At 53.9% G+C, this 14,983-nt stretch overlaps 1 protein-coding gene across 2 annotated transcripts; it reads right to left on the minus strand.

The window, feature by feature from the left end:
- On the minus strand, positions 1–14,945 carry Wdr4 (WD repeat domain 4). Of its 2 annotated transcripts, XM_052163645.1 has the most exons (11): positions 14,798–14,945; positions 12,949–13,017; positions 11,970–12,113; positions 6,781–6,937; positions 6,062–6,174; positions 4,575–4,635; positions 4,002–4,100; positions 3,174–3,238; positions 2,376–2,559; positions 1,885–1,954; positions 1–802 (listed from the first exon to the last, which is right to left on the minus strand). In XM_052163645.1, exons 1-11 carry the CDS (start codon positions 14,884–14,886, stop codon positions 612–614), a joined length of 1,242 nt encoding a protein of 413 aa, XP_052019605.1. In that variant the 5' UTR covers positions 14,887–14,945; the 3' UTR covers positions 1–611. The 2 variants fall into 2 exon arrangements, with proteins under 2 accessions (XP_052019605.1, XP_052019606.1); XM_052163646.1 differs by lacking the exons at positions 12,949–13,017; positions 14,798–14,945 and having other exon boundaries at positions 12,022–12,110.
- Positions 14,946–14,983: the final 38 nt, after the last annotated feature.

Raw genomic sequence — 14,983 nt, forward strand, 5'->3', positions numbered from 1 at the left:
TATGCAAAGCTTGTCTTTATTGACGCTGTGGATTCTGCTCATTCCCTTCTGTTCTGCAGTGTATGCAGTTCAGAGCAACAGAGCCTCAAGATCACCATCCTTTCCTGTAAAACAGGCTGGCCTGGCAGGGTCACACCCCCAGAGTCCTGAAGCTTGCTGGGTCTGGGCTGAGCAGACCAGAGTTGAGGCTACAGGAGTGCAGTGCTACAGAGAAATAGCACCAACCAAATCTGCCTCACAACAGTGAGCAGCTGCATGAGCCAGGAGCTCCACCTGGAGAGCCCTCGGCAATGATGTGAGAGCAGGTCCTGCCTGCAGGCCTCCCTAGAGAAGATCCCCAGGAACATCACTGTGGCACTGACACAGTCAGTGTGTCCTTCAATGTGAAGGTGCTGCCACACAGCTAGACTCATTAGCTAACACCACCTGTCTTCCCTGCAGCCGGGCAGGAGTCTGCTCTCAGTGACAAAGGCAGTCTCTGGAGATCAGACTGTTGAGCTACTGGTGGGGACTAAGCTGCCACTATCTCCCTCCTTAGGGATGAACCAGGCAGAAGGGAGGAGAGAGCTACCCTGGGGCCTCGGGGATGGGAGCTGCGGCCAAGCCCAAGGTCAGCAACTCAGGGCCGACTGCCCTGGGCACGCCCTCTTGGTCTGTTCTGGGGACCCCGGAAGGGGGCTCCTTTGCCGCTTTTTCTTCAGCTGCTGCTGCAGTCTCTCTTCCTTTTTCTTCAGATAAGAGGTCATGTTGTCAAAGGTGGCCTTGTACAGGCTGCGGAAGCCGTCATCTGCACCAACAGAGCCTATGACAGGGACAAGAGATACCACCTGAAGTGACTTGAACCTCATGTGGCCCAACCCTTGGGATCCACTCGGGCTGGACCTGGGGACTTGGTCCAACAGAATGTGGAAGGGGTAGAGGTGGGAAGCAGGGACAAGGGACCGGCTGACATCCTAGCTGTGCTTTCCTGTTCATTCGCTGACAAGCCAGCTGCAGGTCCTGAACCGAAGGAGCACAGAAGTGAGGCCTCAATCCTCCACGCACCATCTCCTGAGCAGGAATGGCCCCTGCCCACCGGGCACCTGAGACAGCCAGGGTCAGCCATCACCAGTGGACGGCAGAGCAGACTGTGGCTCTGGTGAGAGCCTGCCGCACTGGAGTAGACTCTTCCTCGAGCAGTAAGCCCAGCGGTCTCACCTGCTGACGTCATGCCAAGGACAATCAGCACTGCATGCTACAGAGTGCCCTTAGGTTCCCTGATGTCCAGCAGCCCCCAGGCTGGTGTGCTGCTCCTCCCTGCCCTGCCCTATCCACACGGCTCCATCTGTGTGTAGAGCATCTGAGACGTGAAGACAGGCTTTGAACTGAGTGCACCAGGTAACCCTCAACAGAACCGGACTGAGCAAGGCGCAGAGGGCCCGGCAGCCAGAGCATGGGGAAGTACAGTGAGAGGCCAGCGGATGGCCCAGGAGGGAAAGGTGCCCGCACTTCAGCCCACGTGGTCAGAGATTCTGCAGAGGTCATCTCTGACGCGCGCTGCAGTCAGGGATACAGGGCGCGCATCCGGGGACAGAGGACACGCACCTTCCCCACCTGCCCTGCCTACCACATGCTAGTCACGCTCCAAGAAAGGACCTCAACTGAGAAATCGCCCCACAGCTAGAGCACCCCTGAAAGTCTAGGAACCCTGACTTCTAAGAACTCCTTTGCAACATCTTTTCTGAGTAATGGTTTGTTTCACAGAGACTGGGTCTGGGTGGTCCTGCCTGGATGAGCATTCCCTGGCCAGTAAATACAACAGTGGACACAGTGCCCCAGCCCCAGGACACATGGCCCCCACATGCTCAGGTGCTTCTTACTGCACACCTAACAGTTCTTTCTCACCTTCCAGCATGGCCCAGCACTCACGGAGATGGCTGCAGAGCCTCTGGGACACAGCACCGTCTGGAGCAGCCTGCAGGTGAAGGTAAGCCGGGACTCAGAAAGAGCAGGCAGAGGCCTGGCGGGGCAGCCTCAGGAGCAGGCAGCTGAAGCTGGCCATGAGCTCCAAGTGCTGTCCTGCCTCACCCAAAACCTTATGGGATTGGCAAGGATGTCTCCCAGTGCTCCCTGCACACAGGAAGAACACATCAGGCCTAGTGCTGCCTTCAGCAGTGTGGGATGAGATGGGTGTTGGGACCCATCACTGATAGCACATTAACCTCCTGTACATAGGAACCAGTACCCAAACCAAGGAGGACAAGCTGCCTCAGGCTACAGCCTTCAGACCTAGATGTGACCAAGCTGTAGAGGTTCAAGGCTGTGAGAAAATCTCAGCTCCACTCTGCCACACCCTCACAACAGGCTCAGACCACAGAGATGCTACGAACTCTCACCTGCCACTCACCGCCCACGGGCCTCCAGAGCACCAGGGGCGCATCACGGCAATCCTGTAGAATCCACAGCCCCTGAGTCTCCTCAAATACAACATCCCACACTCGGTGCGGGAAAGTCAGCCGCTGTCTGAACACCAGCTGCTGTCTGCTGGCATCAAGCTGGAAGACGAAGAGCACAGGAACGCTTTCCAGGAGAGAGAGACTGGTCACCACCACAGCAGCACGCCGGAGCGGCGTTCTGCACAGGGCATCCCTCTACCACCTTGAAGACCCCAAACCACCCAAACCCTGGGAGATGGTGTGTGTTTGTGGTCTGAGTTCTGGAGCAACTCGCTTTATAGCAAGAATTAACTAATACAGGACAAGGAGTGAAATGGCCTCCCATTCCAAGTGTTTGTCAGTGTTTCTCAACCCCTAAAGGTATCATGTCAAATGCTCCTTTTACAGGGATCACCTGAGATGATTAGCAAACACATATTTATATACATTCATACCAACAGCAAAACTGCAGTTATGAAGTAGCAACAAAAGTAACTATGGTTGGAGTCACCACACATGAACCCATGGGCCTCAGTGTTAGGAAGGCTGAGAACCACTGGTGTGGACAGAGGGCCGGGTTCCGGGGAGCTTCTCTTCTCTCCAAACCTGTAATACTCCTGTCTAAGGAGAGCAGAGCAACCCCAAGCCTCACAGGAGAGAATGCAGAGCACCAGAGACCCGCCCTGGCACTGAGAAGGGGTGGCAGGAGTCCCTCAATCTGCCCCGTGGGTGCCCCGACAGTGGGGCCCGCTGTCTTACCACTCACACAGAAGCACCACACAGCTCTCCTGTGCCCAGAATGCAATCCTGGATGCCGCCAAGCCCTGCAGGGACAAGCAGCTGCTTAACCAGGCTCTGCTGCCAGACCACCGTGCATCCTTCTCAGTGAGCTAAGGACACGGGCACCATGGGTCTCCCCTCAATGCCAACGCAGGGCAAAAGTCCAGAGAAACACTCGGAATCACCAAGAGGAGCAGCCAACGCCCCTGTCCTCACATGTGACCCTAGATGTCCCCGCAGGCCTGTGGTATGCCTCCAAAGCCACAGTGGGAAAGCAGAGACTCATGGGAAGAGGGGCTATGATCAGACACACAACTGTCCACGCTTCCCAGGGCAGGAGGTGATATGTAAAGGAGCTTCTATAAGTCCCGAATTTCATGAAGTGTAATAAAAAGGGACGTGCCTTTCACCGGCTGGCCTGAGGAAGGGCAGGCACCATGCCACCCAATTTTAGGCAGAGGAATCATGGGTGCACAGGAGGTGCTGGGGGACTCCACAAGCACAGAGAATGCTGGTGTGCCCCTAACAGTGACAAAACACCATGAGGCTGTCCGCCATCATCATCTCTTAATATTCAAGTATGCCCGGAGGCCTTCCTGTAAGCCAGCCCGTGTATATATATATATATAAGGCACGATGTGAATTGTTTCCCATCAGGCACTGCAAAACTGGGAATCCTGTGTGTCCCCCAAACTGTAAGAAGCCAGACACTTGCAACAAGGAAACATTCTGAAAGCTGACTTCCCCATAATCAGAATAGGAGGTGGCAGGCAAACACTCAGGTACCCAAGGTGATCATGAAGGTACCTTGTGGCCTGGATGCTCTCCAGGCTCCTGTAGGCTGGCCAGGTCACAGCACTGCAGTTGGCAACCGCTTCTGTACTTCCAGAGTCTCAGGGTGCCATCCTGTACACAGACGGAAGGTTAGCATGTGGACTCGAGAGACCTGTCCCACAAGCAAGAAAGAAGGGGAGGGGAGGGGAACAGCACGCTGAACATGGCTGGATTCAGAGCCCCGCTGACAGCTAGGGCTCCCTTATGAAGAAAACTCTCTCTGTAGAGAACCACAAGCTAACCAATTGTGCCAGAGCACCTAGGAAAGCCTCCGTGACGACAGGCAAGTCAAGACACCCAGCCACGGCGGCAGGCAAAGGAACCCAGATGGCCAGACTCCCCACTGAGCAAAGTGCACTTACAGCACCTGCTGTGCTGGGACCAGGCAGGCCAACACACATGGGCACATGAACTATATACGCAGCCCTGAACAAAGGGGCCACTCTAAGAGCCAAGAAGATAAGACACTCCCTCTAGTGGCCACAACCAACAGAGGCTGGATCCCTTCTTTTGCTGTGACCACCCAGCAGCAAGCACAACACTTACCCCAGAGGAAGAAAGCAGCAGCTCAGGATGACCGGGCACTACAAGGATGCGACTCACAAACCTGTGGGGAGCAAAGGTAAGTCACTCACAACACGGGAGGGAGCCTCCCACCCTGCTCAGAAAGGGAAGGCGCTGCAGAGCCCACCCACCCCAGCAGGTACTGAGAACACGGCTGGGCACGTTTGAGTCCCCAACAGTACATGTGGGCCAAGGGTGGCAGGGCACAGGTCTGCCAGAGCACTGTCGAGTGTGGCTCTGCATGGGGACACTACCTCACTCTGCCCCACAGACCTGCCTCCATTTCAGATGCCTACATGCAGGTCAGTGTGTCTCTCAGGGCATGACAACAGAGAAGAGGAAAGCCATACTACTCCACACTCAGAGAAGACCCCAAGAGGCCTCCACAAAACCCAGCCTAGCTCGGTGGCTTCTAGCCGCACAGGACAACAGCAGCCACTCTGCCACCAGATGTGCACCTGAGCAAGCCAGCTCCCCAGGAACCCCACACCCAACCTGCAATCGTCCTGGCCAGGAGCATGATCTCCAGAGCAGGCAACAAAGCTACCTTTTTTCATGTTGTATGAGTGCCCTGTCTGCATGTATGCCTGCAGGCCAGCAGAGGGCATCAGATCCCATTATAGATGATCATGAGCCACCATGTAGTTGCTGGGAATTGAACTCAGGACCTCTAGAAGAGCAGCCAGCAGTCTTAAGTGCTGAGCCATCTCTCCAGCCCCTTCTACTAGCTCTTAACAGAGACTTCAGTTATCGTGCACAAGACCCAGGGCTCCTACCACAGGCTGATTCATATGGCCTCCTTCATCCCCATTACACCAATGCCAAGCCACCAGCCTGACCCAGGCTGGCCTGAAGCTGCCATCTGTTAGGGGACCTAGTTGGGACTCACGGGCTCTCCAAAAGGAATAACCTGTGTGTATTCCATAGGCCTAAGTCTCACTGAGTTCTTAGCAGCTAAGAATGGGAACCAGTCTCCACAAAGCTGAACTATACTGAACCACCATCTAGAAGGCCACAGGAGGGTTCCATCCCTGGCACTGCAGAGATCCCAAAGGCAGTCTAACAGGCTTGTTCATTCTCAAGTCACTGTATTCAAGCCAAGGTAGAGGGGTAAAGTCCCAAAGGAGCAGGCAGCATCCAGCAGAAAGTGGCGAAGAGGAGCAAAGGGGTGGCACAAACAGCAGTCCCACAAACCAGCCCCGTGTCAGATCCCAGGCAGGAGTGCACACCCACGGCACTGAGGCGCGAGCCCAGGAGGTGAAGCCCAAGCAGCTGCTCCCACAGCCCCCAGCTCTGGATTTCTGCAGCTCTCCCCTGGGGGAGCCATGGGCCTGATCCGGCCTACTGAGCCGCCAAGTAGCTCTCAGCAGGGAGCCCCCACCAGTCTACTAACAGCACCAGCACCCTGACCCACCCTCTTCTATTAGACCCAGCCTCCCCGTCTGGGGAGGGGACAGGGTTGCACTTACTCCGTGTGTCCCAGGCAGAAAGCCTCGATGCTGTGTGGAGCGGCAGCCCAGCTGACCCGGATCTTCTCATCCCGGTCTGCAGTGAGCACAAACTGCTCATCAGGACTCACAGCCTACACCACCAGGGGCGACAGACAGACACTCGCTGGGCGACCTTGCAGATACCATCAGAATGCTTGCAAGGCTTTTCAGGGAGCTGAAGTGCAGCTTGGAAGAGCAAAGGGCACTGGCAGGGCACAGAGGAGCTTCCCTACTGTGGGAGGGGCCTCAGGGCCCAGTTCCCATGCCTCAGCTCAAATAAGGCCAGAGCCATCCCTCTATACACTAAGACCAGCTCCAACGCCACCCACCCACACCTGACACACCGCTCCCATCCCTTACACCTTACAGCGGCAGCCAGAGTCATACCAAGCACTGTGCACAGCCCTAGATGCCACCCACCCCCGGCTGTCCCAGATCTACAGGCCAGAGGCCAGGGTCATGGCTAAACCCTAGGATGGGAAAGGGGGGAGATCACAGGCCAAGTAGCTCTCACCAGTTCCCCACACTGCCCAGACTGTGGTCCCAAGGTGCACAATGAGCACCACTCGCCCGACAGTGCCACTACAGTCTCCTTCTCTGGGATCCCCATGCTCCTCCCGTCTGTCCTGGCCCTGCCCAGGCTGTCCCACTCCAGCGGTGGCTGGAGCAGGCAGTGCTGCGTGTGTGTTCCCGCATACCACATCTAGCAGCATGGAGAGGTGCCCGAGTTCCAGCCTGCCGCATCCATCCGGCTCCAGCACAGAGAAGGAGTAGACGTCTCCAGACTTGTCAGCCACCAAGACTCGGTCCTCCGAGGCTGTGAAGGTCAGGGCGGTGCACCTCCGTACCACTGTCCTGCAGAGTCAGAGAGCTGAGCTGCGGCACGCACCCAGTCAGCGCAGGCCCTCCTCAGACCCTAAAGCCAGAGATGGTCCCAATTTAAAATGGCCACAAAGGGGTAGCAGATGCCCAGCGCTCCTGTTGGTGACTGTAAAGCCAGCAGGGGGAGCCCTACACAGCCGTGCCCAGCTGCCTGCAGGGGGAGCCCTCCACAGCTGTGCCCAGCTGCAGGCAGATCACATCTGAACGGTGCTGCTAGGCTGGGATGCTCCACAGATCTGGGTAGTTAAAGTGTGTTTTCAACTGAACAGTTCTGATTTAGGAAGAGCTAACAGGGTCTGGCCCTGCTGCAGGTTAGGAGCAGACTCTGCCCCTTAGACTGCAGACGGTGGTGCCCTAACATAAAGCAACACGATAAGCCAAAACAGACAATGCCTTCAACCTACTTTACTTTTAAAATTCCCTCAAAAACGGGAAGACATTGCCGGGTGTGGTGGCTCATACATTTAATCCCAGCACTCAGAAGGCAGAGGCAGTGGATCTCTTGAGTTTAGGGCAGCGAGTTTCAAGGCAGCAATGGTTACACAGAGAAACCCTGTCTCAAAAAAACCTAAAATACAAAAAGCAAAGACAGGCAGGCACACACCTGAAATCCCAGCCCCCCATAGGCTAAGGAAGACAGACAGTTCCAGGCCTGTGTCAGGAGCATCTGCTATAAAACGCCTCCAGCTTTGCTGTGTGTTGAAAAGCTCTTGATAAAATGCTGGAGAGGCTGTTCGCTACCCCAGAACCTTTCTGCTCATCTGAAGGAGTCCAGTGCTAGCTATGCGACAAAGCATAGATGCTCTCTGGACCCCAGCCCTCATCACCCCACCCAGCAGGACCACACGGCTCTGCCTACCCCCACCTCACCCCACCCCACCCCATCTGTGTCTCTGCTGCTAGGCCGCAGCTACAGTCAGGCTGGCATGCCCTTTAGGTGGCTGTCGGTGCCCTTCATACCCAGAGCAGTGTGAGCCACAGGCAACACAGAGCAGCCATGAGACAGCCAGAATCCCCAGTACAAGATCCAGGGACAGTGTCGGAGAGCACTTAAATCTGTCGCATCAACCCATTCACAGCACTCCTTGGCCCAGGTAAGTCCTAGCGGCAAGCTGAACCAGTTAAGGGGCATTAGTCCCAGGGGATGGCACCCAGCTCGCCTTCCTTGGTAAGTCAGCATCCACTGTTCTAGCCCTGCTCTGCAGTGCTCACACCCTCACCACAGCAACCCTGCCCTCCCTCTCCTTTGCTGCTCAGCAGGGCAGAAGCCATCACTGAGGAACTAATGCTGGTGCAGAACCGGGCCCACAGCAGTGGCTGGCCATGTGTGCCTGAGACAGAGCCTGACCCTTGAGAACAGTGTTCCACAGGGGACAGAGAAAAGGGAGGAGCTGGCCACAGTGCTGCTCTCCTCTGTCTGCGCAGCCGCAGAGGAGGTGCTCCCGAGGGGTCCAATGGAGAGAGAACAGGAGGAGGACAATTAGACTCTGGGGCCAATGAACCAAAACAAACGGCCTGAGCCGCCGAGCCGCCGAGTAGAAGGATTTAATGAGCAGCGGTGCCAAGCACACGGTCCACTCGGGTCAATACAAGACACCAGCGGTGACACACGAGGACCCCATCTGCCCCGGGACTCGCTGCCCATGCCATACCGCTGCTACTCAGTGCCAGGCAGAAATGGCCATGGTAGGCCACTAATCTCTCAGGCCACGGCACAGAGGCAACTCCAGGAAGGCACCTGCTGTGGGTAAAGCCTGGAGCTGGGGCCCAAGTCAGATCCCCAGATGGAAGTGTGCAGAGGTCACTCCGGGAGCTGAGGCAGCCGCCCCCCCCCAAGCCCCACACTATGCCACACAGGTGTGAGGCACGTCCCTAATCTTCTGCTCTCAGGGTTTACAGCCAAGACCCCACAGGACAGTGAGCACTTTTCCCTCTGCTGGGCTCCAGTAGTGGGATGAGAGGGCAGTCTCAGCCAGTGTGTCACGCTGCCGAGCCCTGAAGCTCCCATTTACGTACAGGGCTGCCCACGCCAGCCTTCAGAGCCACAATGCTTAGGTCCTGCCAGGCACCGAGGGTCTCAAAACACCAGCCACAGCTCTCTGGCCATAGCTCTGCCAGCGAACAACCCCTTCCTGTGTGCTGTTACCTTCTGCAGAACCCTTTCTAGAATGGTCCAACTGTGCACAAGAGATTCTTGTTCATAAAAACACCCACCAGAACTAAAGGTTTCATCCATCCCTTTGTGCCTTTGTCTTTAGCTGGCAACCCTGGTCTCTGGCCCAAAAGGCAAATAAGGGGTTCCTGGCCCATCAAGTGGTAGTGTCTATGGCCCTACCATTCTGAACCATGCACTATCACCCACAGCTCTCCCACGTAAGGCTGAGGGGAGAAGCCAGGTGGGATAGCCCATGCCTTTAAACCCAGCCCTTTCTGACTGAGGAGTTCCGGGACAGCAAGGGCTACAGAGAAATCGTCTTGAAAAACCAAGGAAGTAGGGAGGGAAGAGGGAGGAGGGAGAAAAGAGGGAAAAGGAGAAAAGATGGAAGGTGGGAAGGAGGGAGAAGAAGGCAGGGAGGGGGAGAAAGAAGACAGAGCAGAAAGAAGAGACTGAAGGCAGCAGCCTCAGCCAGGGAGCCCCAGAGCAGCGTGGAACCCAGGGGAGCGGCTCAGACTCCAAGGAGATCCGTGCCCACGACGTACAGCGGCACCCGAGTACCGAGTGCGGCAGCCTCCAGTGTGAGGGGACTGAGCAACCCCCACCCCACAGTCCTGCTGCCTTCTTGGCCAGACCTCCCTTCTCTCTCCCCTTCCTCATGCTTATCCCACACACGCCGAGACTTCCAAGCAGACAGGAAAGGACCTTGCTCTACTAACTTCATGAACCCAAAATTCAACAGGGGTTGTTTTCTCATGCATTTTTTTGTTGTTGTTGTTTTCTTTTGTTTGTTTTTTCAAGACAGGGTTTCTCTGTGTAGCCTTGGCTGTCCTGGAACTCACTTATAGACCAGGCTGGCCTCAAACTCAGAGATCAGCCTGTCTCTGCCTCCCAAGTGCTGGGATTACAGGCGTGCGCCACCACCACCCAGCTGGGTTGTTTTCTCTATTTCAATTTTTCCAAAGAGCTCTTAAAAAGCTCTGTAAAAAGTTTGAAAGTCCTCTTACTGAAAACAAAAACAAAAATCAAACAACAAAACCCCCGAAAAATACAAAAATAAGTTCACAAAATTCAAGCAACTGTCCAGTGTGCAGAAAGCCACAGAGTCACTGGCAGTTGAGATGAAGATCTGAGAACGCTGCATGATGAGAGAGCACACTAGAGACGTGTGCACGAGCTGGAGCATGGCTCAGCTGCAAAGGCTCGCTGCTCCTGCAGAGGCCCCATGTGGTAGCGCACGATCATCAACTCCAGCTCCAGGGCTCCAGCAGCCTCTTTTGGCTTCATCAGGCACCATGTACATACTCAGTGCACAGAGACAAGCATCAGGCACAGTGCATGCACTCAGTATACACAGACAAGCACCAGGTACCGTGCATGCACTCAGTAAACACAGACAAGGACACCGTGGGCCTGCCCAGTGGCCATGGCAAAGGCCTCTGTCTCTAAGCTGGCCAAGAGAGAGCAGATGGATGGATGTGCTCTTGATCACACCACCCAGTAGCCAGAGAGGTTTTTATTTTTTGTTTTTTAACTTATCTCTTAGAAAATAGTATGAACTAAAAATCCAAGAGGCTCAGCTGATGTTCCTAAGCATCAGTAGTTCAAATGTCAGTCTCTTGGCTACCCTGACTGGATGAGTGTGTAATGTCCCACAGGCTCCTGTGCTTGACTGGGCACTTCATGCACAGCAACGGCGCGCTTCTGAAGGCTTTAAGAGGTAAGGCCTAGTGGCAGTCAGGCCCTAGGGCGGACCATGAGAGACACTGTCCACTCCTGCTTTCTGATCCTAACATACCTGTAGATGATCGATCAGCTCTGTAAGCTCTGACCACACCTTTCCTTCCCAATCTACACATGCTGACGCTACTGGCACCACGCCTGTCCCGAAAGCACATCCTCTGAGCGACCAGTCAGAATAAACCCTCCTTCCCTAGAATTGCTTCTGTCAGGGATTTTGAAGCAGCAACAGAAAAACTGATGGATAAACTCAAGCTCAGTTAAATCAATGGTAGGGGTGGGGACGGGGGCAAGTGAGGCCTGGCTGACTCTGCTCCACGTGCTGATGCCAACCAAAGGATCAAGAGATTCAGGAGACCCAGAGCATCTGTATCAGTTGTCTGAACCCCAGCGCTATGTACCACAGGGACATCTCAGGAAACACAGATTCACACAGTCTCCTACTCCTCAACATCATCAACTGCATGCTCCTCCCCCGCAATCATGGGCGCATCTCCCGCCCTGCTCACTGCTTTCAGAAACAGCAGTAAGTGATGCAGAATGCTTATGGAACTCCTAGGAGAGGACCAGGAGAGCCACCTGTGCTCCTGCCCGGTTGCTGGTCTCTGCCAACACCTAGCCTGCCCTTCATCTTCTCCTCAGACACACAAGGATGTACCTCATCACCTAGCTTACACAAGTGCAACACCGGCTTCTACCACCCAGAGCCCCACCACACTCAGAGTGTGAGCTAACCAACAGTTCCACGCCTGCTGGGAGTGAAGCTGCAGCAACGTGGTAAGCAGGCAGGCACAGTGGCACGGTGAACTGAGTACTGGCACTGCAGCCAGAGGAGCCTCTACATAGGCTGGCTCTGCCTGTCCAAGCTGAATAGCCCGAAACTGGCGACTTAAGCCCATACCACCCAACGTGAGAGAACAGGCCCATGCCACCCCCACGCGCTGTTAGGATCCAGTCAGTTAACGTGCGTAAAGCTCTGAAATCATCTCACACATAGCTGGTCCTTCATGTTAGCTGTGTATTACAGTGGTTACTGTCACTATAGCTACTGACATGCAAGCACAAGGAGGGCATGGGACATCTTAACGACTCCATGTTAGCATTTCATACCTGACACTCAGACACTGCCATGGTTTTGTACGGAAAAGAATCAGACGCTTACTGTCATCGGTTAAAGCAAAGTAGCCGCCAGACTTGGAGAAGGTGGACGCCAGAATCGTGTCACTCCCCCTGTCAGCAGGCTGTCCGTCCTCCCTGAGAGGGCAGGGGAACAAAGGGAAACAATTAGGCCTCACCTGAGTTGCCAGGCTTGTCCATTCTAACACAGGTAAGGCAGAAGATGCTTGGTCAAGCAGTTCGTGTAACCAGAGCATAAGACAGATTCAGGGCACCTTGGGGCTGGAGAGATGGCTCAGTGGTTAAGAGCACTGACTGCTCTTCCCAAGGTCCTGAGTTCAAATCCAAACACCCACATGAGTGGCTCACAACCATCTGTCATGAGATCTGTCACCCTCTTCTGGTGACAGCTGCAGTGTACTTACATATAATAATAAATCTTTAAAAAAAAAAAAGGGGAGGGGGCGCCTGAACAGCTCTAACTTTCCAAGCGTGAGACCCAACTCAACATGCTAACACCCAGTGCAGGCTGGATGGACTCTCCGGGACCACATGGCCTAGCCCTATAGACATGGACTAATTCAAGGCTCCAGGCAGGGACCGATAAAATAACTAGGTGGCAAGACCAAGCCACCACACAACGCAGTCACAAACTGCTTCGTGCCTTTCAGTTAATTTCCCACACCTGCCCTCAATGCATTTCGTTTAAAATGGTCACGGTTACTTTAAGGAACAACAAAAATGAGTACTAAAGAAATTAAAATTAAAACAAAACAAAAAAAAACTAAAAGTACCTGGAAAGGTCCTACATATTCTGTACGCCTACATTTAAAGTTACTTCCATGTTTCTTTCTGAAATGGAGCCTGGCCCCGCCCCACCGCTACGTAGCGGGAACTCGGACTTCAGCATGTGTGCTATAGCTGTGCTGGCTCACCCCACAACCACAGCGAACGTGCTTCCCCGCCATCTCACCCTTTATCTTCTGGCGCGGACTTCTTCTCTGTAGCACTGCAGTCGTATGTGAAGATGCAGCCATCGTCGCTAAAGGGAAGAGGCAGGAGTGAGCAGTTATTAACACACATACAAGATTACTGCTTCTTACTCTTGGGACAAAAACATTCCATTGTCATTACATCATGGGTCTTATCCATGACACAGAAGAGCCAAGAACCGCCATTGCTTAACCTCCTAATACATCATGAACAGTCAGCATGGCTCTGTTCCAAATCAGTTTGGCGTGGCATGGCGATGCAAGCCTAGAATCAATGTAGTCTTCTTCCAGCCACCAACCTGTTTTGTTTTGCTTTGTTTTTTTCGAGACAGGGTTTCTCTGTGTAGCCCTGGCTGTACCGGAACTCACTCTGTAGACCAGGCTGGCCTTGAACTCAGAAATACACCTGCCTATGCCTCCCAAGTGCTAGGATTAAAGGCGTGCACCACCACCGCCCAGCTTTTTCTCTTTTTTCAAGATTTATCTATTTATTTTAGGTATATGAATACACTGTAGCTGTACAGATGATTGTGAGCCTTCATATGGTTGCTGGGAATTGAACCCAGGACCTCTGCTCACTTCAGCCCAGCTCACTCTGGCCTGAAGATTTATTTACTATTATATGTTAATACACTGTAGGTTTCTTCAAACACACCAGAAGAGGGCATCGGATCTCACTACAGATGGTTGTGAGTCACCATGTGGTTGCTGGGATTTGAACTCAAGACCTCTGGAAGAGCAGTCAGTGCTCTTAACTGCTGAGCCATCTCTCCAGCCCTCTTTTTTTTTTAATTTATTTATTATATATACAATGTTCTGCTTGTATGTATGCCTGCATACCAGAAGAGGGCACCAGATTTCATTGTGATAGTTATAAGCCACCATGTGGCTGCTGGGAATTGAACTCAGGACCTCTGGAAGAACATCTCTCCAGCCCTCTGATATTGTTTTCAACTTAGCTTTGCTCCCAAATTTAAAACCCCTGAGGCTGTCCTTACCTAATTCAGAAATAAGTCTCACCTGCTTCCGTGAGCCTCAGACCCTTTCTCATTTGGGAATCACATACTTTCCAAATTAGAACTTAAGTTTCCTTCTTTTGCTCTGATCCTGTACCCTGGCACATTAAAGCATCTGGTACTGTTGTCAACCTATAAAGTGGCTGTCATTTTCCAAATCTGAAACTTTGTTGGCCAATGGCATTCCCCAAAAGGCACAAACTGTGGAACATTCCTAATCTTCAAATGTCAAAGTACCAAAGCTAAACGGGAAAGAGGAAAAAAAGAGCCAATGCGGACTGCCACTGACCTTCTAGGTTCGTGTTAGTCAACTACTTGCTCAAAGAATCCTCTGACCGACAACGTATAAAGACAGAAATAGCATAAAGCAAAACTTTGTCGTGTGAAGGGCCTTTAGGAAGATGCCCACTTGAGGATCTGCAAGCATCCTGGGTTTGGGAAGTGTCAGGTTAAGAACCCCAAATCACTGAAGAGCACCTAGAGCCGCGATGCTGGACGCAGAACAGGGAAAGGGAGCACGTTTTGTGCTGAGAACCTGTAGGGGTTCCTAATACATGACTCTCATCAGGGAGGTTCCAAACGGGTCAGGATTGAATGCCAGGACACCTAGAAGCCTGGGCAATGCAACATCCAAGTGACCCAGCACTCCCACCGCCGCGCAGCCGCATCAGAGTCCGGAAGTGCCCCTACTCTGAACAGAGAGGGCCCCGGACCCGCCGTGCAAGTTAAGGGGCAATGGGTCGGGGGTGAAGGGGCGCCGAGGACACGGAACACTACCGCTCCGGCCCCGCCGCCCTCAACCCGGGCCTCTTACCTGCTCGCAGTGGAGAAGGCTAGGAACCGGCTGCCTCCCCGCACCACCAGTGTCTGGGCGCACAGTGCCAGACCCGCGGAGCTCGCCATGGGCCCGCCCGCCTCCTCCGGACACGTGCGACGCGCGGCGCCCTTCCTGCTGGCGCCGGCCAGTGACGTCACTGGCGCCGCAAGAATGGCATATGGG

Source organism: Apodemus sylvaticus, chromosome 19 (genome assembly GCF_947179515.1).
Source record: "Apodemus sylvaticus chromosome 19, mApoSyl1.1, whole genome shotgun sequence".
NCBI classification, from domain to species: domain Eukaryota; kingdom Metazoa; phylum Chordata; class Mammalia; order Rodentia; family Muridae; genus Apodemus; species Apodemus sylvaticus.